The sequence below is a fragment of the Cladophialophora yegresii genome (genome assembly GCF_000585515.1).
Source record: "Cladophialophora yegresii CBS 114405 chromosome Unknown aczIN-supercont1.1, whole genome shotgun sequence".
NCBI classification, from domain to species: Eukaryota; Fungi; Ascomycota; class Eurotiomycetes; order Chaetothyriales; family Herpotrichiellaceae; genus Cladophialophora; species Cladophialophora yegresii.
In genome coordinates, this window is record NW_006913045.1 from 1,147,345 (window position 1) to 1,172,552 (window position 25,208).

General features: G+C 54.7%; 8 protein-coding genes across 8 annotated transcripts; 3 read left to right on the forward strand and 5 right to left on the reverse strand.

Moving 5' to 3' along the window:
- Window positions 1-151: 151 nt before the first annotated feature.
- A1O7_00417 (uncharacterized protein) lies at window positions 152-1,381 on the reverse strand (the record flags this gene model as incomplete). The annotated part of the gene is made up of 1 exon (XM_007754458.1): window positions 152-1,381. The coding sequence occupies one exon, from the start codon at window positions 1,379-1,381 to the stop codon at window positions 152-154; it is 1,230 nt and encodes a 409-aa protein (XP_007752648.1).
- An 885-nt stretch (window positions 1,382-2,266) lies between these two features.
- Window positions 2,267-2,566, reverse strand: A1O7_00418 (uncharacterized protein; the record flags this gene model as incomplete). Its single annotated transcript, XM_007754459.1, has 1 exon — window positions 2,267-2,566. A coding segment is annotated over one exon (300 nt), but the record flags the coding sequence as incomplete, so codon positions are not given.
- A 307-nt stretch (window positions 2,567-2,873) lies between these two features.
- Window positions 2,874-3,329, reverse strand: A1O7_00419 (uncharacterized protein; the record flags this gene model as incomplete). Its single annotated transcript, XM_007754460.1, has 1 exon — window positions 2,874-3,329. One exon carries the CDS (start codon window positions 3,327-3,329, stop codon window positions 2,874-2,876), a length of 456 nt encoding a protein of 151 aa, XP_007752650.1.
- A 585-nt stretch (window positions 3,330-3,914) lies between these two features.
- Window positions 3,915-5,342, reverse strand: A1O7_00420 (uncharacterized protein; the record flags this gene model as incomplete). Its single annotated transcript, XM_007754461.1, has 1 exon — window positions 3,915-5,342. One exon carries the CDS (start codon window positions 5,340-5,342, stop codon window positions 3,915-3,917), a length of 1,428 nt encoding a protein of 475 aa, XP_007752651.1.
- A 1,304-nt stretch (window positions 5,343-6,646) lies between these two features.
- Window positions 6,647-9,295, forward strand: A1O7_00421 (uncharacterized protein; the record flags this gene model as incomplete). Its single annotated transcript, XM_007754462.1, has 1 exon — window positions 6,647-9,295. The coding sequence occupies one exon, from the start codon at window positions 6,647-6,649 to the stop codon at window positions 9,293-9,295; it is 2,649 nt and encodes an 882-aa protein (XP_007752652.1).
- Window positions 9,296-14,984: 5,689 nt separating this feature from the next.
- A1O7_00422 (uncharacterized protein) lies at window positions 14,985-15,887 on the reverse strand (the record flags this gene model as incomplete). Its single annotated transcript, XM_007754463.1, has 1 exon — window positions 14,985-15,887. A coding segment is annotated over one exon (903 nt), but the record flags the coding sequence as incomplete, so codon positions are not given.
- Window positions 15,888-21,106: 5,219 nt separating this feature from the next.
- On the forward strand, window positions 21,107-21,640 carry A1O7_00423 (uncharacterized protein; the record flags this gene model as incomplete). The annotated part of the gene is made up of 1 exon (XM_007754464.1): window positions 21,107-21,640. The coding sequence occupies one exon, from the start codon at window positions 21,107-21,109 to the stop codon at window positions 21,638-21,640; it is 534 nt and encodes a 177-aa protein (XP_007752654.1).
- Window positions 21,641-22,478: 838 nt separating this feature from the next.
- Window positions 22,479-25,196, forward strand: A1O7_00424 (uncharacterized protein; the record flags this gene model as incomplete). The annotated part of the gene is made up of 1 exon (XM_007754465.1): window positions 22,479-25,196. One exon carries the CDS (start codon window positions 22,479-22,481, stop codon window positions 25,194-25,196), a length of 2,718 nt encoding a protein of 905 aa, XP_007752655.1.
- Between the last annotated feature and the right edge of the window lie 12 nt (window positions 25,197-25,208).

Genomic DNA, 25,208 nt, shown 5'->3' on the forward strand with positions numbered 1-25,208 from the left:
TAGTATCGGTACCTCCACCATTGCAGTCTTCATATACACATCTGTAAACATGAGCCGATCGCAAGTTTGACCACCACCAGCGCAACCTCAGCCGGTACCTGTACATCTCCCACCCCCGGTTCCGGTCTCTCACCACGCCACACACACACACTCAATCGGCATCCAACCTCGCCACGGGCGGCGTATCATCCACCTGAATCCCGCCCCTCTTCCTCTCGTCCGCATCATGGAACGGCAGCCTCCACCCGCCCTCACTGACGGGCGTGCTCAACCACAGTCTCATGAGATGCCGTCTGGGCATGCCGCTGTCGGGGCCGTAATCCCGGTACGCGGTCCTGGCATGCAAGATGTGACTGTTACTCACAAACTGGATGTCGCCCACGTCGAGCACCATGTGCAGCTTGACGCGGTTGCATACGGCCTCGAGCGTCTCGAGCGCGTGGACTTGTTGAGGTGACAACGGCGGGATGATGCCCTGGTCAGAAAACCGCGTGAGCGACCGCACGTAGTAGGGATCCCATTTGCAGTAGACCCTCTGCGCGGCGTCCCCGTTAGCTGCTGGTGTTTCGAGGTAAAACACGCTGGTGCGGATGTAGGGCTCCTCGCCGCGCGAGACCTCGCCCTTGCGGTCGAAATACCACACGGGCTGCGTCAATAGGTCCGCCACATCGGGGTGTTCGGCCTGCAGGATGTTCCACACCTGGTGGACGCTGGCGACGTCGGACTCGCCGCCCTCCTGGGCGCGGGCGATGCACAGCAACCCGACAACGTCCGAGTCGTCGGCGTGGAAGAACTGGCGCGCGTTGGTGCGGTAGATGCGCACCTTGTCGATCTGCGTGCTGTCCTCGCCCAGGTCCTTGACGTGGCCGAGGATGTGGCCCCGCCCGTTCTGCGAGACCGGGTACCCGATGTAGCTGCCCAGTCCCATGTACGCGACCGCGCACTTGTGGTTGCCCCACTCGGCCACGGGGAAGCCCTTGTACAGGATGAATCCTTTGCCGTTGAGGAGTTCGGCGCGCATCGACCGGAGCGAGGCGGACATGCCGGGCAGCGGGAAATTCTCCGGGTTGATGCCCGTCAGTGGTAAATTGTTGGACAGGAAATTATCTGCCGCAGTCGACATCTCCTGAATCTCCTCCCGCGAGAAGACGTGCGTCCATGTTTCGGGCCGGTTGGTGTATTCGTCGGTCCAGACCGTCGGGCCCGTGATTTTCTTCGGGAACGCGCTGTAGGCGTACAGCTTGTCGTAGAGGGGAGGGTGTTGGCCCGAGGTCTTGAAGCCGTCGGGGAAGATCGTCCGGTCCACGGGCTCGCCGGTGGTGGTCTTCGACGGAGCTGTCGGTGGTGGTTGGTGAGGCGTTTCGACCGCTATGGGCGCCATTGTATTGCAGAGCGTAGCGTAGCAGTTCTTACTTGGCTCACAGTTGAGATCAGGAAGTCGCAGAGTGGGTTGTGCTGGGTTTCTGTCCTGTCACTGAAGAGTGAGTGTGTCTTAAGGGCAGTGGAGGATAGGAAGACGGATCAATCTCTCTTAACTTTTAGAGGCGCGCAGTTAAACTCAAGGAAGAGAGGGTATTTTCAATTTACATTCTCATACTTGCTCTGCCAGAGATGAAATTCTCCAAATATCCTGAATGCTACTCGTACAGTATGCTGGCTGACTTCACCCTCATCATAGCCCCGCCATGTCTGGCGATCTGCGTGGTGGAAGGGCATCTCCGATTGCACGCTTCTCGGCCGTCAGTCCCCCGAGACGAGTCGCGTGGCTGATTGCTCCTGGTTGTACCATCCCGTGGGGGGATTGCGTGATCGGTTGCGAGAGGAAAAGGAAGGTTGGAATCAGAAGATGGCGTGGATGGTCATGTCCGCATTGAAAGACCAGTGGGAATGCCGGAGCGGGAAAGATTCCGCCGCCGTTCACTTTGCAGTGTCACTGACTGTGCGCTGGTTTAGCATCCAGGCATCGTGCATAAATAAAAAACACTATCATGTACTGCGGTCGGGGAAGAGAAGACAACTTCCTCCGCCAAGAACCATTCGAGATGTACACAGTAGGACTCGCTGCGCACTGCCCGAGTCGCCTCCTCGCCATTTTCCGTGATTGCCCTTATCCCGGGCGAAACGCTCACATCACTCTGCAACATCCATCGTGTTCCCAGGGATGCTGTGGCTGTGGCTGTCGCCGCGGCACACTCGCCCTCGTTACACCACCGGCCGTATATTTCGCACACGGCGGCCCATATCCTCCGTAAGCATAGGTTGAGTGCAACACATTTCCCCTCCCGTCAGTCATGTTATACCCATTGCCCATGTTACCGGCTTCGCACGGTTTCTGAATGATGATCCTGGTCATGTTGGCATCGTAATCACCTTTCTTGTCGCAGTTGGGGCACGAATTTGCGGGCGCCGAGATGGCCTTTGGTTGTGCAAGTTTCGTAAGTCCCTTTCGCACCGGCTCGTATGTGTGGTATTGATTCTTGAAAGACGCATTAGGAGCGCAGGGTTTGACGATGGTCATCCATTGGTGAGGGCAGGTGTGGGATTTGAAGGTCTCGGTTTGGCACATGGTGGCGAGGGTAGAGTGAATGAAGGTCAGGGAGACTTTCTTCGTTGCTTCGAGCAATAGAACATGTAGCTGTATTGGTTCTGGCGACCAGGTCGTGAAATAGTCGGCAGTGAGCTTTTCGATGCTAGATTGCTAGAGGCACGGACGCAGTGCCAATCGCAATCGCAACCGCAGTAGTAATAAACTTGTCGGCGAAAGCTCCCCTCGTTGGCATCGGTGACAGCAACTACTATCAAACGCCGTCGTTTCCCGTATCATTGTCATTGTCACTTTAGTCTGGAGGTTGACTCGAAGCATCGGCCGCGCTTCAAGACTTGTCACTCCCACTCTTCGTGGCCTCCTCGATCGCCCGCAGGATCGGCCCCTCCTCCTCTTCATCGACACTGTCCCTCCCTCTCTTCTGAATCGCAAGCATAAGTTCATACATCTGCCCGACTTGCTGATCACTCATCCTGTCCAGAAGCGCCGGCTCGATCTTTTGTTCCTTCCAATCCTCGCCCTCGAGCTGCTGGCCATATTGCTGCCACTCGCTCAGGAAGCCGACAATGTGCAGAGGGTTTTCTACATCCTTGTGTCTTCGGAACTCGGATTTGAGGTATGTGTCTCCAAAGACGCGCTCTTCCGGCCCGAGCTTCTTGCGGTGGATGCGCAGGAGCCGGCGGTACAATGGTATGGGCGGGAGTAAGGCGAGAGCAGGTGCCCGTTGTCCTGGACGAAAGGGAGCTGTCGCTGGAGCTGCCAGAAGCCGGGGAGATGGACGCATATTTGTGAAGGTTGCTGGCAGACAACATGCGGCAGGGACACAACCACTTTGGCGGACAATGCTTTCAATAATGCATGAGATCACTGTCTCGGATGCCGAGAATTGGCCGATAGTCAGGTCAGCAAAAAGATCTGAGGTACGGAGTAATGCAGAAGGAAGAAGTAAGGCTGGCCCCCTGGCTGGAAATGTTCGATATTGTGGTTACAAATTTACCGGGGTCCTTCAATGGCCATGTAAGTGTACAAGCTTCCGGTCTACTCTCTACTCCAGCTATGAATACATTGAAAAAGTAGTTGAACAAAACTAATGGCTCCATCCACAACACAAAGCGCAACTTCGTCTCCACTGATCCATATCAAATGAATTGCAAGTCCGCTGGCCCTGACTTGAACATAGTCGCCTCGAGAAGTCGGAAGATAATATTGGACAAAAACGCCCATCGGAGGGTATCTGCAGTCGACCGTCGCTCGTGAAATGCCAGTGCTGAATACTGTACAGTGCAGAATGGTGTCGGAAAAATTCGTAACCTCGTAGTCAAACATGATGGTGGAGAAAATCCAGGAAGAACAGGGCTGCCAGTCTCGCCTAGTCACTGTCGCAGTCCATGTCACTGTCTGAATCGCTGTCCGAGTCGCTGAACTCTTCGTCTTCCACAAATGGCCCGTACTGGTCTCGGAGTTCGTCTGCATCGGCGAATTTATCATCCAGCAATGGATGGTACTCTTTTCCATCGGAGGACTCGGTTCCATGCACGACCCACAAGCCAAGAGCCTCTCCCAAGCTGATGTGGCTGAAGTCTTCCGTGTAGGCGTCGCCGTCCAGATGATGCATAGGGTACATCTGTTCGGAATCTTCAAATATGCCTGTTGGGACAAAGTCATCCAGCCTCAATCCCTTTCGCATCGAGGTGGTGATTGACGGCCAATCACCTTCCCGCAGGTGCATGAAGCCCAATTGGAGATCTTTCAGTGAAGGCTGGCGGTTCAGCAGGTCCATTAGCTCATCCTCGGTCGTGGACATGCAGTCAATGTTGAGCATCTCAAGCTTGGGCCACGCCTTGGTGCCCAGGACTTTGTCGAGATCAGCAACAGACCCGTAGTAGCCGTAGTCGTCGAAGTTAACGGTAAGCTGCTCCAAATCGTTTGCTGCGCAGAGCGCATTGCGAAGGAGACCATTGCTCAAATCTGCATACTGCTGCCTGACACTCGAGCGTTGAAGGTTAGTTCTATCTTCCTTCTCGAGACGGAAATCAAGGTTGATGACTCTGAGATTTTGAAATGCGAGGCACAGCATATCACTCGGGATGGAACCCGTGAAAAATTTCGGCGTCAGGACGCGAACTACCAGAGCTTGAAGACTGGTCAATGGCCGGCCACTGGGAAACAGAAGATGTCGGAGCTGATCTTTGGTATGCTTGCTATCCGGTTCGATCGGCATCGTTACGTCGGGAGCGAATGACTCCATGAATCTGCCAGAGAGAACATGCTTGCAACGGCCAACAGTGGAGAGAACAACTTTGGTCAGGCGCGGGAAGCAGAGCATGCTTGGTTCTATCATCTCTGTGCAGATGGGAGACGAGAGGAACTCCTGCTGCGTGTTGTAAAGAGCCAGATAGCGTTCGTATTTCTTCTCAATTGCCAGATTGAATTTGGCGACGTTGCGCTCGTATAATCTCTTCTCACGAGGGGAAGCATCGTGACGAGGTGGCCGAGGTCTCTCATGATCATCAAGATGATAATGAGCTTGGAAGGTATGGACGCAAGGTATATTAGCTAGGAGATTGGCTTCGAATACAACGGTGTCGACATATTTGCAGAGGACAGCGTCGTGGGCAATGGCATGGAAACGTTTGAGCGACTTCTCGGCGCAGTGGAAGCGAACTCTGTTGACTAGCGCTTCGGCTCCCGCCTGTGCCATGCGCTTGCTGCTCCGCCGCAGGTTCGCATTGCTCTGGAAATCCAGGTGGGTACAGATCTTGACGATGACCTCGTCAGGGAACGCGTCCAAGGACATCGTAAAGCAGTGTAATAGCTGCGATTACGTGGAAGAAGTGGAAGCGCGTGCTTTCAGCAGGGAAAGTGAGGGGCAGTTGGGCGCCGGCCGCTGTGGGCGGACACGAAAAGACTACGCAGCTGGACCTGGGCTGGCTTCGCGAGCAGATGTCCTGATAGCGCAGGAGGAAAGAAGATTGGGATATTTCACTCCTCTCGAGGGCGACAGGCAGGATGAGAAGGATGATAATTGCACATGAGGGACGGCTGAATAGAAAGTGAGCTACAAGTGACGTTTATGAGGTGAGGTGGGAAGTACGACAAAATTTGTTGCGGGGAAGGAACAAAGCAGACAGGGAAAAAAAACCACGCATAGATTTAGTAGGATCAAAACAATAGGGACATAGCAGGTTTGCTTCTCATGCCCCGTCTCTTGATGTAGCTAAAATGGAACCTGACAATCCTCTGTTGTCGTCGTAGTAATCATATAGGCAAGCTGGCTTGAGACAAAGCATTGCATTTTTCCCATCTTGAACGCCACCAGAATTACTCCGTACACTGGCTAAAATCAGATTTCAAGTCCGAAAACCACAAGCCATTATACCACGAGAAAACAGCCAACGTGCCATATGCTCCGTACTGATACTGATCTAATCATTTCCCCGCCACTGTGTGTTTGTCAGGAAGATGGCCATCTGAAGGGAATCGAACGTGCCTTGTCCTGGTTATATTGTCCTACCGAGGGAGTGGCCAGATCTGCATAATATCCACCGCGCAACGAAACCTTCAGGACAAAGCGAGTGGCCGTGTATGGCCTGCCCTGCAGCCTGTGCCTGTCACTCACCAGCCTATGTGGGCAAAGTGCGGGACGAGCAGTGAAGAGACGAAGACACTCGTGGAGTGGAGGGTGTCGGCGCATCAGATGCTAAGCTTAACCGGGCCCTAGGCTGGTGACCCTGACCGGCACCCCAGCCAACTGATTTCGAGAACCAACTGCGCAGACGGCGCATCTCGACCACACTCCGCTCAGCACTGCTTGACAACAGTCCGATGTGCAGTCCAACCCACCACTTCAGTCAAGCCCAAACTCAGACTGCCTGCGCTTGGGACCTTCCATTCTGTACGACCTCAAACCTGTCTCGTCCTCCTACCAACAATCGTTAGGTTCAGCTGTCAACCCAGACTGTGAATTCGCATCTCACGATTCAGTGACACTTATGTCCAGCTGAAGAAGGTCTACTCGGCTCAGGGCTCATGCTCTGGGCCTTTGATCAAGCGCCCACTGCGCCCTTGTCGACTGTCTGTAATATCGGCCGGGATTGTAAAATGGAAGCACCGGTGGAGGTTGAAGAGGCCTCGGAGCATCTGAGGGTCGCAGGAACCGAAGACCTATTGGAGAAGCATTTGCAGGGAAAGAAGCAGGAATGGGATATGATCACGGCTCACAAGGAACCTCTCCGCCTCCTCGACCTGCCGATTGACATACTTCAAGTGATCCTCAAAGAGCTCACACACACGAACGACCTGACATCCCTCGCTTTGACTCATTCGACCCTCCACGCACTGGTCATTCCCCACATCTATGCGCGCTTTGATATTGTCTGGCCCGATGCAAATGCTACTTTTGAGAGCCGCATGGGCGTGGACGCTTTGACTTATGGGCTGGCGACGTTGGTAATGGCTCAAGATGTCTTTGGCGAAGCCCCGTACCAGTCTCAACAACCACACCAGTGCCAGCAATGCGGCCACCATAACCAACCACCCCAGCACCAGCCGGCAACAATGTCCAAGAACATCCGGCGAGGCAATCATTTCGCACAATTCACGCGGAAATTCAGTCTGGGTAACGGACCCGCTGACTGGGTCCAAGAATACCTCATCACGAAAGAAGGTGGGAAAATGCTCGGTACCTTGGTTGCACTCGCAGTCGGTAGAATGCGAAATCTCGAGACGTTCATATGGGACATGCCCACAGGCGTCCTCCGAGATGTCTGGATGGCTCTGGCCTCGCTCGGAAATCGCCACGACGGCCAAGCATGCCGCCTGGAACGTGTCTGGGTCCGCTGGCACGACAATCAAGACCAAGGCCCTTTGGCTTCCCCTCCACCACCAGGTGCGCTCCCCGGTTCACAAAATGCCAATCTGCCTTCCATCCTTGCTGGATCTGCAACCTCGCTCTTCCAAATTCCACCTTATCCGCGCGTCGAGTTCCCGACCTTCTCTATCCTGCCACCGCTGAAGAGCCTGAGCGTGCTTGACATCGACGAACTGCCTTATGCGGAAGAGATGAGTGTGCTCATAGACAGATCTCTTGACAGGCTGGCCGAACTCAGAGTGGGTGTGGCGTCCCATGCACAATACGACATGTGGGCACGACCTTCCGAGGAACGATCACCTGTCTTACCTCCTCTTATCCCTGGGATGAGTGATCAGACTCCAAGGCCTGGTGGTTTGTTGGGAATTTTAGTTCATCGGTTCTGCGATGCCTTTTCATACCACAAACAGAATCAGTCATCTTCAAACGTCGAGCAACACCGGGATCCTCTCGTGGAAGATGTGATTGTCGAGGGTACTCGAGAACCGGAAAGAGAGGACGATGCCGAAGAGCTAGTCCCTGCCACGGAAATCAATCAGTTAGGTGTTCTAATGTCTGTCTACACCATTCATGATGACGAGCTAGACATGATTCCTGCCCCCACCCCCAAACAACGGACTTCCACCAACTTGTCGAATACCACCAGGCAGGATCATCCCAGCCACAGCAGTGACTCATTCTTAGACTCGAATAAAGAAGGTCGTTCAACGCGGAAGCTGATGTTAGAAACTCTCGAACTCGAGCGGGTGTACTTGTCCATAGCAGTCCTTTCCAAGGCACTCGACTGGTCGCGTTTGACAACTCTGACTCTCCTCGGTTGTCGAAACCATGAGCAGTTGTGGAAGGCACTTCGCAAACGCTTTACTCCATCCAGCCGTCGACGAGTCTCATCCACACCATATAGGACCGCGTCAAACGGGATGTCAAGCATGGTGCTGCGTTCACAGACCAGCACCCCAAGCACTCCCGCCCCTTCCGCAGCCGATTATGGCCTCAAGCTGAAGAGACTGCACACCGACATGGTGTCTCCGTCGCTGATCGCATTCATCAAAGACGCCCTCGTCCCAGACAGCCTGGAATGGCTGTTCCTGCAAGAAAACACGGCCTACAAGTCCCCCGTCTCAATCGACATGATATACAAGGGCGCAGTGCGACGGCATCGGTCCAGCCTGACGAAACTCCTCATCGATAGCACGTTCAGAACAGAAGACTCGGACCGACCAAACACGAACTGGAGGAGATGGGTCTTCAACCGCGACCTGCTTACTTGCATCACCAGCGGCAAGATGAGGTTGCGCGAACTCAGCATGTCGATCGATTACAAAGACTGGCACTACTTCTTGAGACGACTTCCCAGCGCCACCACCTTGAGGTCACTGCATATCTCACACATCGCCGAGCACGTGAACGGGACAGTGCACTCCCGTGAAGCGGCTCTACAGGTCCTGGATATCGTTGCCCTGCGGCCCGAGCTCGAGCTCTGCTACCTGGGCATTCAAGGGCAGTGTTTCGAAATCCTCGAGCACGTTACTCCCCGAAAAGGCTCTGCCTCGTCCGGCGGCGATTTTTCAGCAGATGATCTTGGCCCTGATGCCGACGGTATGGCGCACAATCACATTGATAATGCGCACAATGTAGCGGCAGATCATCACCATGACGACTCTCACGACGACGAAGCAGGCGACAACGCCGATGGGAATGAGGATAGTGACTTTGACGCCCTTTCAGACGAAGCAGATGACCTGAGCGACGACGGTGAAGGCAGTCAATTCGGAGATGGCAGCCGGTCGAGTTCACACAAACCAACGTGGCGGTTGCGGGAGATTCTATTCTACGACGACAAGATTTCGATTTTCAAGGCCCGGCACGGGCGGTTATAATGATATGAAAGGTTGAGTTCGGAGGCGCACGCATATGAGAAAAGGCGTCAGGGGTCAAAGTCAGGGAACAAAAAAGTGTCGGACCCATATGCTTATTCTGACGGGTTCTCAATCGGACGGGCCGGGACGGGAGGGGATATGACATTACGGAAAGAGATGGACCGGACAATGTTACTGATGTCGATTTTGATGCTGCGGGATAGGTAGAGTAGGGATGAGGTTGCGAACACGGAGCACAGCAGGACGGCAAGACAATACGGTGCTTTGTGGAAGTACGTAATCTGGACGATATCAGGGCGCTGGCATTGCCATCGAATTGCCATACTTACGGCTTGCACCAACACAACAGAAATGTCTTGATCCGTCTTGGCCGAGTTTTCGAGGTCTCGTTGAACTTATTTGTTTGTGTCTGTCTGTCTGTCTGTCTGTCTGTTCTGTCTGTCTACAGAGTCTGGCAACATAGTACGTAACTACTTAGTAGCTGGCAGGTACGTGCTGAGTGGCGAGGAGGGCGTATTGCGTATTTCCGTCCGCAGGCCAAGTAACTTACTTCCCTGCAGGGCCGCCGTGGTTTTGCAGTTGGGTATGTACTACATAGGTGAGCAGTACTTCGTAACTAGTGGGTGGCAAAGAGCTAACCACTCACTGTGTAGTAAAGGGGCTCCGCACTACTGTATCAATGACTTCTCCGTACAGGTAAGCAAGCAAACTGACGTGCGTCCAGAGCATGGAGCGATAACCGCATACCAAGTACAGTACTGGGCAAGTACTCCGTAATTAGTCCGTTACTACTTGGACGTAGGTACATACAGAAGACATACCTATCTTGTACTCCGTCCTCCGTACTCCGTCCTACCGTGACTGACTCCTTGTCCGTGCCACCCGTGCCACCGTACGGAGTAATTACTGTACTCAGTCGAGCTCTTTCAGGACATCGCGTCGTTTACACTTGCCTTCCCGTCCGCTTTGGCCGGCGTCCACCAGCATTTCGCCTCGTTTACTCCGTCCCGCCACGCCCGAATTCAGACGCCTTTTCTCCTTCGGGCACAGCTGACTGAGTGGCCTTTGCATTCCTCGTGCTAGCTCACCGTCTGTAAAGTAGTTTGGAGATTTTGCCGCTCCGCTTGGGCCGGCGCTAGAAATGACGGCTATGACATGGTGGAGATAGACCCTCCGTGACGACTGGTAGACTTGTAGCCGTGTGTACACAGCACATGATGAGGGTCTGCTTCTGGCCTGACAATCTCCACAACGCGATGGTGTACACACACGGTGATACGCATCGTCGCACAGATGACGACCTTTACGCTTCGACATCCACCAAAGAGACTTTCTCGGGCGGTGCTTGCTCGCTACGTGCGAATCCAGGTGTCCGATAGAGGCGGTCAACCTCCGCTGGGGCTGGAGGGTTGATTACAAAGTGAAGTCCGGTTTGACAGGTGCTCGAACCATCGAGGCGAGGATCTGTCTGCACTAGCGTGTATGCGAGCTCAAGGTCCACGGGGTTGGCGCTCCGGCTGCCTCCCGGTGCAGGATATGGATATGGAGATCTGCTGAGTCAAATGTCTTTTGTCTGGGTGTACGCAGTACGGAGTATGCCTCAGCGGATGTGGCCTGCTGTACTGGTGCCATTCGGAGGTTGATTGCCGACTGGGTGCTGAGCGGTAGTGCCGAATTGTGGCGGCTTACGCTACGCCACGTGAGAACGAGATGGATATTTGAGCCGCACCCAGAGTGTGCGTCGCGAATGGACACTATGATGTCCATATTGAGATGCTGAGACGAGTACTATATACAGTGCAAACCCGGCACGAGGGAGTGCTGGATCTAGCTGCACCACAGCTCAGCACATGCTGTTTCGGGAATTTCATTTGGCTGCCTAGACGGGTAAGGGTAAGGGTGCTGTTCAAGTGGTATAACGGACATAGATCGTTCGGGATATGCCCGAGAACAGGTGCCACCCGGCGTTGACCACGGCTGGGTGAATGGCACGGCAGAGTCAGGGGACATGCGGTTTGTTCTAATGTCGTTCTGTATGAGTATACCACGACAAGGGCGATGGGAACATAACGCCGCATTTCGGCGACGTCCCATAACGATAGAGGTTGTTCGTGCAAGTGCCATGGAGGTCGTTGTGGGCGTGCTCGTCTGGCCTCGCCCTCGTCTAAGCTTGAGAAAACCCTTCGCCCTGTGTGCGAACGGAAAGCCGCCTGGACGTTGCCCGGGTCCATGGCCCAGCCGTGACCGACCGCAAAGGTCCCCTGGCCGAGCTTACCTCTGTTTCATTCCATGTGTTCTCAAGTGGTACCTCCCCCTCTACCAGGTCTCTCGTACCACCTTTTCTGCAAACGTCACCCTACGCGTTGCTCGACTGGTTCTCTCGGAGGTGTAGGCTTTGCGAAAGTAAATCGAAAGAGACAAGCCAGAAGCATGTTGTTTCTGCAGCGCTCGTGCTCCGATAGTGTGAGTATGTGGTTCGAGGGTGGCAAAGACGCAGGATGCAGTCAGTGTTGACGGTGACGGTGACGGTGACTGAGGAGCACAAAGTTGACGGGGGAAGCTGTTCAGAAGGTATGATTTGCAGATGTGGTTGCGAAAGATGACGCCGTGGTTGCTAAGACGTGAGTGTCATCTGGTCAAGAGGACATTATGACACCCTGTGCGGGCGCTTGACGCTGGGTCCCGAGGGCACACGGCAACGAGCTCGGCGTGCAGTCACTAATAGCTAAGGAGTTCTTGAGGTTGGACAAGACTTTTGCGTGGAATGGCGGCCTGTGGGAAGTACTTTCGGCTTTCTGTGCATTGGCTGGACGGCAGCAGCGAGAGTAGCAGTAGCATAAGTAGGAGCCGTGGAGATCATCCCTCCTCCTGGCAGGGTGGCGACATTTTTGCAGAAACACATCCACCAGAAAACATGTCATGTCAATCTTCTCGGATGCTCCTGACGAGTCAGCCAGATCTCAAGACATCATGGGTAGCGCCTTTCGGATGTGTCCTTCCATACAAGCGAGAGCTCATGTGGTAGGCATGCCTTCCCCTTCCTGTCCCTGCCATGTGCCATCCGAGGCAGACACGCCAACGAGCACGGGCAGCATACATAGTCATAGCTGAGGGACTAGCACTCCCGTAGGAAATCAGACTTACTCGAAACGATAGGGATGGCCTAACACAAAGCCGTGTTGTGCGCCCGTTTCGTGGGCGTGGCTGCTCCTTCTCCAGGTCGCTCCTGGATGATGGGCTCTGAACTGCCATATTCACCTGTGGCGCAGGCTCCGTAGGATCATTAACAGAGGCAAGGCTCTTGCTTCCCGACCAAAGGGGCGGTGCAGGGCTGAGAGCGGTGCATTTTAGCCAGGGACTTCTCGAGCGTTGCATTAGGCACACGCCACAGCGGTCAACCTCGCCGCTTCTTGCTCTGGGGGAAATTGCAGGCAGTATGCACAACGGCCAGCAGAGGGAGACGTGGGGGTTTCGCGATAGAGCCCATCCCCACTGATCATCAGGTTGCTGTCAGAGGTCGCACGGACACGACCATAACGTGGAGTCCTTCCGTAGGTTCCATGTCAAAGGATGGGAAGTGTGGCAGCTGACATGGATGTCTGCAAAGATGTGGCAGCCCGAGCTTCGTCAAAGCAGACATGACGCGACGGAGAGGCAGATTTCCTATCGCATCATGTCCCAAAACGTAACCACACCAGCAGGTAACCTGAGATATACATGTCGGCAGCTCCATAAATAGCGACCGACACAGAGGCACCTGTCCATCTTCACGGGCTGAGGAACAGATCCCTGCGGGGCGGCGTCTTTGCCCGCGTGGTATCCGCTGAGTGAGAGATATCCCCCTTGCCCTAACCGCAGAAGGAAAAGAGATGTCCGGTATATTATTTGTTCCTGGGAGGGGGGCGAGAGGAAAGACCGCCACCAGCGGGGCGATTCACAGCAGGCAAGTTGTACTGTGTTCGCCGCCACGAAATCTGATGGCCATTGAAGCAGCAGTATCGGTCTGTGAGAGAAGCAGTAGAGCACGAGAGAAGCAGCCACCTGGGAAAAGGTCTCCCTTTGACACTTCAGCGCCGGAGTGGGCATCCAGGCTCTCAATAGGGCTATCAGGTTCCGGCAAAGGAAGTCTAGTTGCGTTCTGGAGACAAGGAAGTCAGGGTGGCTGCATGCGGCTCAACTTTCGAGGGCTGAAATAAGACGATTTCTGGAGCGTAAGTACATAGAGCAAGATGGATGTATCGTATAGTGACATGTCGAGGAGACGGATATGTACGGAGTACCGGGCAGAGGCAACAGTGGCCTCGCGGTACCACTGCGACTCGGGAAACCACCAAGATGACGACGGCAGCTTACATATCCAAGCGAGAGCGATACCTAGATTGGGTTTTCAGTGGCAGGGATGCTGCCGCCGCGTCATGCCTCGCACCAAGAGCAGTGACCATTCGGGAGCTTCCAGCTCTGCTCGCCGATCCCCGTTCCTGGTTGATCTGGGGCCGAAATGTCACTCTTCCAGTCACAGTGTGAGGCTCCCGGCACTGAGACGGTGCACGCAGCGAGGATTTCGAGGACACAGGCGTTAGCGCCCCGCGGTGTCAGCCTCGCCGTGTTCTGGGGGCCACAGTTCCCCTGCCGGCCCACTCATTACTGCTTTCCAGTTAGTCTCTCGCAAGAAGGGCCAACCGGCTCCGGCAGTTCAGGAACCACCGAGGCAGAGGCGCCAGGCCAGCTAAGTATCAAGCAGACGACTTCCCATCTCGAGCACGAAGCTGACAAATCTGGACCAATTCTCTCCTGCACCTGGCCGTGGCTCTGAAGTGTCGGTTCGGCAGTCCATGAGCATATTCCATTTTGCGCTGGCATGCGGTTTTCATGCCCTCGAGTTCCCTACCTCGCCGACAATCCTGCAGACTCGTCCTTGCAAGAAGCTTGACCAAAAGTAAGACGTCAAGCCATGCGAAGTGTTTCCCATCGGCCAAATTGTGCCGTTACTGCACACAGCACAGCATGATCTGCTGCTCAAGCGGGCTGCACGTTGCTGCTTGATTCAAGCCTCAGCCCACGGGCCATGCCGATATGTCAGGACAGCGCTGGACTAGTGAACGAACGTAGCTGCTCTAATTGTGCGAACCGTGCTTCGCGCTCTGCCTGTGTCCGATCTCATGTTAGAAACGCTGGCGTCCACATTGAACTCTTGATCGTTCTAGAGACTTGGGTAGGACTGTATACGTGAGGCGTCCTGGAACCTGTCGCTGATACCAACACCGTCTGCGATCAGACGCGTAAGGTTTGGGTGACCGATCGGAATGCTTTGTTGTCTCCGTTTGAACCAAGAATCGGGTCCGCTTGCTAAGTTTATACGATGTAGCATTGCAGCCAGTAAGCGAAACTGTAAGTGACCCTGGATCTTTGCAACCGTGGGGCAAGATACATCAAATCTTTCTGTCCTTCCGGAGACCGATTGCGCAGCCGTCACGCCTTTATGACCTCTGCAGGAAAGCAGTGCAAGCACCGCGAATGAAAAGGGCGTAGTCGGTCGTGCAGCCATACCCCTACACCATTGCCACCACCAACGCCAACCTGAAATAAGTGATATTCCCTGGTGATTTCGTCGTGGTAGTCACCCCGCTCGGGCGTGATCGGAATCATGTCATCGTAACAACGGGCCGGCAAACCCAGTTGCATTTTAAGCCTCGTTTTGGGTCTCGTTCAGCCCATCGCTCTCGGGCCTGCCTTTGCACTTGCCCCCTGACATGTGACCGTTCCGCGCGGTGGTTCTTGTAAACTCGGTCCCGCAGTGGGGGCAAATCGCTTTGACTGCGCTGCCACTCTTTTCTCTCTGATGGCGCAAGAGGTTGGAAAACGTCGAAAACTGGCGGCCGTTACACCCGTGATCCCAGCACTGCGGTTTCGGCCTGGATGGCATAATCTCAATCTCTGCTGGCGACGACTCCAAGGTTAGCGGAACTGGTGGGAATGGCTGCATGGTCATGGCGATGGACGGCAGCGGTTGCTGACTATGCTGCGGCTGGCCGTGCATGTACAAAGCGTTAGGTGAGTCTGGTGGAGGGAGGCTCATCGCTGAGGCGTGCGAAGCTGTGCGACCGACAGGGTAGAAACCATGTGGTTTGCTATCGTGGTGGGAAAGAGAGAACTCATTCGAGCTATCTTGGTGTGTAGCTTGTGGCGGAACCGGGGTGCTGAAATAACCTCCTTGGAGGGGTAAACTCGTCATGGGCGGTGTCATGTTGTACCCAGGCATGTTGAACATCTGTGGCATCGCTGAGCCACTGTGTGACGGCATCGCGGTGATCGATGGTAGTGATTGCGTTTGGTGCAACTGATTCTGTTCGTTGGCAAACGCAAACAGCGCATCGCTCCGGCTGTGGCTGGGGTTGCGGGAGAGGCTGGGTCTATGGTGGCGGATGGGAGTGCGGTCCCGGATCGCGGGTGCGCTCACGGCTGTCTGGGGCGAGGGAGATGAGCGCCTTCGATACGATATCTCTGAGTTGGCTGAGGGAGTTGATACCATCAAAAGCGATTGTGAGGGTGGAGCGGAGGTGTAGGCAGGGCTCCCTGTTGAGAAACTGTCAAAATCTACTCCTATATCAGCGGGTAGCGAGGAAAGGACAATCTCGCGTACATACTTGGGAAAGGACTCAGCATATCGCTTCCATAGGCCATGTGGTTTGGATTGTACTGCGACGGCGGCATAGGCAGGACCTGAGTGGCCATTCTAGTGGTCTAGTTAGTCTATCACGCTGCGTAAGATATCTCAAGGCATCACAAACCCGGGCCGCTGGAGCGTGTACTGAGGCACTGCTCGCAGTTGCACGTCTGATGGAGCCAGCGGTTGCTGTGATTGTGGTAAAGTTGTCGCCCAGGAGTATGGGTGATCTTGATACGGAAAGTGTTCGATCTGCTGAGTCTCGTCCTGGAGCGACCGCAAGATGGTGGTAGCCGGTATTCGTGATCTGGAGTGCTCCCGTGCAACCTGATAAGTGCCGGCGCGAGCACTTCCTCGACCACCTGCGGTCGAGACTCGACTCTCGCTATATGCCGCGCTCTGGGCTTGACTGGATGAACGCTCCGACGTCGAGGGCGAGGCCGACAAGATGGATGGGGTTGGCTGGCAGGAATTTCGGGTCGCAATATTGACTGAGAATACAGCCGAGCCTGCCGGAGCAAGCTCGACAGATGTTGCAAGTTCCTCTTGACGGTCAGATCACGATTGACAGTCTCAGGCTGGTAGACGAGCGGAGAGTGGGCGGTCAAAGACTCTGGACGACAACGGGCCCGCTCCGCTAAATAATATCTCGGAATAGGTCCTGGGATTTATGCCGACGAGTGAATGGTCCACCCTAACGTGATCAAGGCAGGTCTGTGTGATGACAATATTCAATGATTGGCCGATAGGGAAATCCAAACTGCCTTTAGGCACGGCACGTTGAAGGCACAGACGAGAGATGCTGATGACCGGGTCTTTTGAGGGGAGGGAGAGATGGGCTGCTGATGCCACGAGTCCGACACGGGTACGGAGTACCCTCGACAGATAAACTCTTCGGCAGAGTCACGCTATCCCTAGCGCAGCCCTACAGTCCTCGTGTGTTTACTCATAACTATGGTCCCAGAGCAATTGATCCTATTTGAAGGCCTCAGAGCTGTCGAGAGCTGCGGATGGAGATGGGGCTCGCGAGAGCTAAGGGACCTGTTGCCACGCCAGGTTTGGGTAAAATGCGAGAGTGAACCGCAACAGACCAAGACTAAAGATGACGGATGGCCGTTTGAAGATAATGTTGGAGGGGGGCCAGGCGGTTGTTTGGTTCGGTAGCCAGCGATCAGGGTTGATCGCTCAGAGCACAACACCGCTGGGAAAAAAGGTCTTCCAAGTGAGCTCAGGCGGAGTCTGACCCGCGATCGTGCGTCGAACGTAACCCGATATGAGCGTACCTAGCTGGAGATCCAGGGGAGTTGCTTGTGAGGATAATAAAGGAGTATTTTGCTCAGCCTGGTAAACAAAAATTCAGGTACCTCGTTACGCGCTGGACTGTGGTGAGGGCTTGAGGACCGAATCGCGGAGCAGGACCTGGGTAACCAGTATTAGTGCCTATGACTGGCCAACAGCATCGGCCAATATCCCATGCCTATGGAGAGCGGAGCTGCCCTCAGCCACGGTCAGCAGTGCTTACTTACATAACTCACCATAAGTCAACTCCAGTGGGGCCAAATTAGTAGTGTTGTGGGAACCTGAAAGTCTGCCCGAATGCTCACGCGCGCGTAAGGCCTTGAAATGACCGTGCCTGGTTGTACGGCGAGCCTGAGGTATCTCGTCAAGAGCATGGTTTGGCAGGCGAGTCCGATGTGGACAATAAGCAATAAGCACGGTGGTGGTGGTGGTCATGGTGGTGGCGACTGGCCACCTCGCACCCGTAACCACAGCCTGGCGTTGTAAGAGTGACCAGAATGTCTGACCCAGGGTCGCGAGCACGGCCTATTAGCGAGTCGTCAAGATGGAATTTGAATCCTCCGTACCAGCCAGATAATTGCTCCATCGGGCAGGTGGTGTTCAGGCCTGTCCGTTAAATCCAATCTACTGTTGCAAGAGTAAGTGGTTAGTCATTAACTCGCCCGAGAGAAGGCTCAGTGTTTGCCCTCTCGCGCTCGCATCAGGTGGCTAAGCCGCCACGCAAAACAAACTAAGACACAGCACCAGCCCGAAAAAGCATGCGTCTCATTCGCGACTAATCCCAATCGCCTAACGGGCTCACGACGGAGGTGTAATACTGATGAGGAATGCCATGAGGTGACAATGACTGCCCGGTCCCGGGACGTGAGCTCTTCGCAGCCTGGACGGGGAACAGCGTGCTGGGTGCGTCGCCTGGCTGGTTTGATTGCACCGGTTCCCTGGTCGGAGCGAGGCTAAATTACGGCAGTATCCCCATGGCATTTCCCAGCTGTGGCTGGTTGGTCGATGGCGAGATCAGAGGTCAGAACTTTGAACAAAGCGAACAGTGACGGTGGCCGCAATAAGTTCGCCCCCAAGATGCCGAGCAGCTAAGTGCTTAAAGAGGCAACACACGCGTAGCCGGCTGCAAGAATCGTGCCGACAACTTATTTCCGGGTGCCGATTGGTGACCACGCTTCTCTCGTACTTCTTGCCCCTCTCCACGGCCTCCTACCTTTTCCTCTCCGGGCTTGGGAAGCGGCGCACAGAGGAGCTTTGGTCGCTCGCCTGTCGCTAGACCGAAACACGCCGGAGTCGACGATGATGAATGCAGGCAAGGTCACCACGTTGAGTCGGCCTACTGTAATTTGTACTCCGTATAAAGTACCGAGTACCACAGTACGGAATCACGGCAGCACACTGTACCCCAGTATGAAGGTGCGAAGCGTCCAATACGGCGTACAGGCCTGCTCCGAGCCAACTCCACCATCTGCCCGCAAAGGTACTTTGCTGATCGTCTACAGTCTCTGAGAACAAAACTACGCGCGCGACGTTGTCTACCTCTTACGTCCGCCCACGTACTGTTTACTTTCGAGGTCCAACGCCTCCCCGAACGGTGTCGGTCGTCCTCACTAGGATAGCAGAGGGTGGGCAGCAGATGGCAATGCCAAAGGAGCTCGGTTCCAGCACACTCAGTGTTCGATAATTAGTCTTATGTGTGGATGGGTAACCCACATGTATTATTTACATGCTACTCCATGCAGGGGGACTCATTCGTCCTTTTATCCTGGCCCCAGGACTTTTATGATGATCTTCGCCGACTATGACTTATATGTTCCTAAATGGGCTGTACCGCAGAGGAGGCTCGCAGGTCTCCTCGTACACAGTGCGAGCACTGGTATAAGCATTGCACATTGACAAACGAGTCAGTCCAGGAACTGTTCCCCACAACACGGGTCTGACACGGGCAACACCATGACACGTCGTGCGCGCCAGGATGTCACTGTCGCGGACCCTCCCGGATCCTGCCCAATTGACATCATCGTCGGCCGCAATCCAGCGCGGAAACTCGGAGGCTTACCTGCGAGGCTCCAGCCACAGGCCACCAGCGCCACATCTCGAGCGCTGTGAGGCTGAAGAGGCTGAACGTGGGGCCGCCAAAACTCTTACTAGCTTCGCCCTCGCATCGTGCTCAAAGGTCCTTGAGAAGCTCCTTCGAGGTAATGTCAAGTCCATCCTGATGGGCACTCACCTAGTACTCTAGCTTTTGCAAGAATGAAGTATACGAGCTGTGGCTGGAACATTTGCCTGGGCATTGCGACTGGACGAAGGAAGTCAAGCTCAAGATAATCACCTGAATCGAGGGTTCTGGTCGTTGGCACCGAAGCACGAGGATGCCTAAGACTATTGACGTTCAGCTTGAGCTTGTAAACTCTCGTCCTCTTTGGGGTCCGCATGTCAAAGGAATCGGAGTTGAGGCACGCAAAGGTTAAAGGATGCGATCCTTGCGCTTCGCAGCCCTAGATGACGACTTGATGCTCACAGACTTACTGCAACCTCGAGATCAAGATGACCCTGAACGCAGCCTCGCAGGTCGCATTCCCTTTTCGGCCTACCATACTAAATCTCAGCTGCATATGATATGTGTTTCACGAGTCTCTCAGGTGATGCAGACGATCGGCGTCAACGATGGATGGATCCGCTGTTCATACACGTGGTCACACACACTTCGCGCCACCGTCATGGTAATAGAGGCACTCGGACTGTCACTTGCAGAGGAGCTAATGAATCTTTTAGCTTGCTTACACGTCACCGTGGTTCATATCCCGGCCTGACGACCAGGACTGTCGAACCGAGCAAAAGGTCGCTGAGGCGAGGTCGACGAGGGTCCCTGCCCCAGCTTAATCGGGGAGTAATGCGAGACCAGTACGGAGGACTTCGTAAATGGCTTCGAGATGGTCCATATCGGAAGAGCCCAGGGTCGTGGGCGTGCGCACTAAGTGGTGGAGGCTGAGACGCACGCTACAGCCATCCATGTGTACGGAGTGGCCGACACAGCAGCGGCTGAGGTATTGGGAGGCGAGATGGTCTTGACACAGAATAGGTTTGAGCGCGGTCGCTCTAAAAGCCGTGATACTCCAGTAGGGGCCCTCTTGTCGTCGATGGTCTCGCTTTCGAGTTCGCTCTGAGAATGTTGCAAGCGTATATACTCAGGTATATGCGAAGCTCTGCGAAGTTATCCCAGGCGTATATACTCAGGTATATGTGAAGCTCTGCGAAGCTATCCCAGGAGTTATCAACCAACGTTGAATTAATGGAAGTGAACGTGGTGTGGATACACGGATCGGCCAGTAGTACGATATGAGCAGCGTGGTAGCCTCGTGGAGACAATATATCAAACCTGATCGGATTTAATCAAAGTGAGGTAAAGGTGAAGTCAAATCCTGGATGTCGAGCGAGCTCAATACCAAGCACATGACCAGCAAAGGACGATGTCGGCTGTTCTGATGCAGGCTTCTGACACGCCGGCCGCGGCGTGCGGCGCAGTGCCCGAGCGTGATGTGATGTTGGTGCCGTCACGCTCTCTAGTCTGAGTTGTCCTTCGATGCCACGTCTGCACATTCTGTCCATTGCCAGCAGCCACTCAAAGACAATATCTGTCCTCTTAGAGCTGTCGCCTGCCTCTAGAGCGATTACCAGGGTGCCTGGGCAGGGCCTTGAGTTCCTATTAGAGCCCTTGACATCTCCCTAGAGGCGGGGCAGACTCTGTCGCACTCTTCGAGACTTTTGCGCGTTCACGCTGTCGGCCTCGATCACGTCTGCCACTTCACCATTACTGCGTTGCATTCGAACGAACCCGCTGAGCGATCATGGCTTCATTCCTGGAGGAGCTCTGGAACTCGATCTTTACGCCGGGTCCGACGCCTACACTTTTGGTCGCCACGAACGCCGCGTTTGCTACACTGCAGCTTCTCCTCCTAGTCCTACTCATCGCAACCTACTCGCTGCATTTCCTGGTACTGTCGATTCTGTGTGGCGGACTTTGGTATTCTATCAATTGGTTTGCTACCGAGATTGCGAGGGAGCAACAAGCGCAAAAGGCCAAGGAGAAGAAAGAGAAGAGCCCCGAGCCAGATAATGCTAGTGACACTGAGACGGAGGCACCTCCACCAGACGCGCCTACTAAGCCCGCGCCGGTGACGGCGACCACAACATCAGCTGAATTAGGTCAGAGTCAGAAACACGAGCGGCCGAAGGACAGCTCTCCATCCCTCCTTGAACCGAAGATGGCGGAGAGTACCGAGGCGCTCAGACGCCGGCGCAGCTTAGGCGAGAGCTCCGGCTACGTGAGCACCGACAGTGAGTGGGAGAAGGTGTCCGAGGGGGAGGAGAAGGGCAAGTGAAGAAAGACGCCCTCTTTGCGGCCCAGACTTTCCGCATGAAAGGTCCTACCTACAAGCGCCACGGGCCCAAGGCGCCCTTCTCCCCTTGAGATGCTCAGCCATAGTGTAGTGAAGTGAGGTCCGCAGGGGTCAGGACACTACGCGTGGAAAGAAGAGCCCGATATACCAACGATACCCGAGAGGAAGCAATGAAACAAGATCTATCTGCATTTGTAACTGCCACAATTGTCATTGAGACTGCCAGTGCTTTCTTAACTACCCCGCACTAGATAGATTGTGGTGGCAAGGCAGGAAGTATTACGAGACTCGTAGGGCCGGACAGAGCATATCCGATCATAGACAACCTCCAGGGCCAGCGTCCCCGATAACCCACTGCATGAAAGCGCATGCATCGTGCCTGGCAAGAAGGAGCTAGCACTGTCATGGGAGAAGGAGCCGGTATGCAAAGAGTCGTCGTGGTGGTCGAGCTGCATCCCGCCAAGGTAGGTTTGCCGCTGAACTCACCTTGTGTTCACTCGTGTCTCATCGTCTCTTGTGACTCGACGCCTCTCTCAGCCGTGACTCAAACTTCTCATCCATCGACATTATCGCCTGACCGGGACATAGAACATGACCATCGCTGTCTGTTCTACGTCGCCATTGTAAGTCCCAGCTGTCGCTCAGAGCCCCGTCGGACAGGTCGAAGCAACCGCAACAATGGTCCTTCGATTGTCCCAACTGCTCTACTACTCTCATACAGTTACCCGCTCTTTATCGCGGTCGTTATCGCTGTTGCTGTTGCGGCGGCACAGTGTTCGGACGTAGGTCGCGGCGCGAACCCCATACTCGCAAACCCAAAATGGCTTCTATATTCACCTACCAGGATGAGCCTCCACGAATTCAATCTCCCTGGTCGACTCCGGGGACTTCGACTCCCCAGCCTTCGCAACAATATGGCACCGGTCTCGTCGAGGGGCAACATGCCCCAAACGGACTTGTCAAGCTGGAGCCTGAGCATCAAGACGGCCCTACTGAGTACAAGCTTCACCTGCTCCTTCGACCAAGGAGGAAATTCTTATCGACAACTACCACTACCTTCATATCTGGTTCTCACCACTATAGCTCTCCGCAACAGCAGGTGTCCGGACCTACTCGCGCTCTGGTTGACACCAATCCCGACCGCCCGTCGTCTCAACCTCCCTCGCAGGCTCGTCAGAACCGACTGCAGCAACTGACTACGCAGCTGCTCTGGAGGCTGCAACAGTCATCGCCTTTTCATTCGTCTTCGAATGCCGATCTGGTGTTGCCGGTTCTTCCGGAAGCAACTCCGAGGTTGGGAGTACCGGACCGTCCGGCCAAGCTTCTGCCAGGCCTGGAAGAAAGCCAAGGTGCGCTGTACGAGATCGGCGTCGCTGACGATGGCACGCTGGTCGGTCTTGTTGAGGACGAGTTGCAGGAGAGTTTGATCAATCTGAATGCTATGGCTGCTAGCCTAGGCTGCACCACCACTGTGCTGCGTAGGGTAGCAGTGGGGACGTGTGAATGGGCAGACACAGATAGTGAGCCGGGAGACACAACCACTCACAAAGAGAGACTCTGGGTGGCCGAAGTATTGGTGTACCCGGACTCGCGCGCCTCGACAAATGCAGATGTACCAAAAGCGGCACTTGATGAAGCAGCCACTCCCTCAAGGCCGGCGGACGAATCTTATTTGGCTGAGCATGCATCGACTGAACAGATACGAGTGACCTTTATAGGTGCTACTGCTGCTGGGAAGTCAACTTTGCTGGGCACCCTGTCGACCTCCACGTTGGACAATGGTCGTGGAAGAAGCCGGCTTTCACTACTCAAACATCGGCACGAGATCGCCTCGGGGATCACCAGTTCGGTTGCGCATGAGCTTATTGGTTACATACATGACCGGAACAAGGCACACTCGGTCAACTACGCCTCCGGAAATGTCTCTTCCTGGGTGGACATCCACAACGTGGCCGATCGTCTTGTTTTCCTGTCCGATTCGCCCGGCCTCCCGAGATTCGCCAAATCTGCCCTCCGAAGCCTTATATCGTGGAGACCGGCATGGACGCTTCTGTGCATCGCAGCCGACCAGATAGACGACACCTCAAATCTTGGCGCAACGCTTCCGACTGCGGAGCTGCATGCTGACGGCGGGACAGGCGAGAATGTGGATCTTTCGCTTTCCTATCTCAAGCTGTGTCTTCGATTACACGTGCCATTCATGGTGGTCATCACCAAACTGGACCTGGCAAACAAGACGGGGCTACGACTAGTCCTCGCAAAAGTCCTCTCTGCCATCAAGGCTAGTGGCCGGAGACCTGCCATGCTCAGCAACACGACAGTCCCACCTTCTGCGTCGGAATATGGACTTGTAGCCTTGGAGGGGCAGGACATGGATGACCGAGATCAGATCGAGGTAGACAACCTCATTGCATCCATGCAGCGTGATTCTGGACAGACCTTCGTACCCATCCTGATGACGAGTGCGGTCACGGGTCTTGGCATCAGCAAGCTGCATGCTTTGCTGCGAGCGCTCCCTATTGTATCCAATCCTGTGCCATGCCGACCCTTACAGCCTCAGTCTCCGCCGGGATCTTCGCTTTTCCATGTCGACGAGGTCTTCAGCATTCCTCCATCTCGTGTGTACACTCTGGACACAGCGACATGCATTGCGAGTCAAGGCGTTGTGCTTTGTGGCTACGTCTCAGAAGGATTATTGTCCGTTGGGGACACTATGTTTTTAGGACCATTCATGGCGGACGCGGATGTGTCTACTGCCAGCACAACTCAGCCTGTGCTCAGAGCGAGCTCTTACAGTGCCCATCAGACATATTCGGAGGCGTTGCTAAGCAGCCGTTCGCGATCGTACCAAGGTGAGCCGCCGAGGGTGCCAACCCCAAAAATACAACCTTCGGCGGTCTTCCTTCGTGTACGCGTAGTGTCCCTTCGAACTCTACGCCTGCCAGTGGTACATATACAGTATGGTGAGACTGGTACCATTGGCGTTGAACCTCTGGACAACACTGATGACACCATCTCCCTGAGTAGAGCTCGCAAGGGAATGGTACTCGTCAATGTCAATCAAAGAGTCACTGGCTACCAGTCATTTTCTGCTACTTTTCCTGCCTCGGATTTTGGGCAGTCAAACTCACCGATTCTGCTACTTGGCGGCCACGCGATCGTGTACGTGAACAGCGTCCGAGCAGCTGTCAAGGTAACAGCGGTGGCCTTGGACGAGGACGAGCAGTCTCCACCGACTGGGTCTACTGCTGCGTCTCGCATCGGAGAAGAGGAGGCGGATCTCTTCCGGTTCGATGGGGACGATGATACTAAAACTTCCGCAAGGGAAATGCTCAATGGCGACAGGCAATCGGCAGAGAGGAAAGAGATCAAGTTGACGTTTCGCTTTGGCAGTACAGTGGAATGGATGAAGGTCGGTGACCAGGTCCTTGTTGTGCCAACCATGACGGCTGCTGGTCCTGTGACGGGGCCCACCTCTGTGGCCAATTTGTCAGGGCTTTCGGGATATGTAGGGAGAGTGTGTGAGTTGTATGCGTGAATGGATCATAGG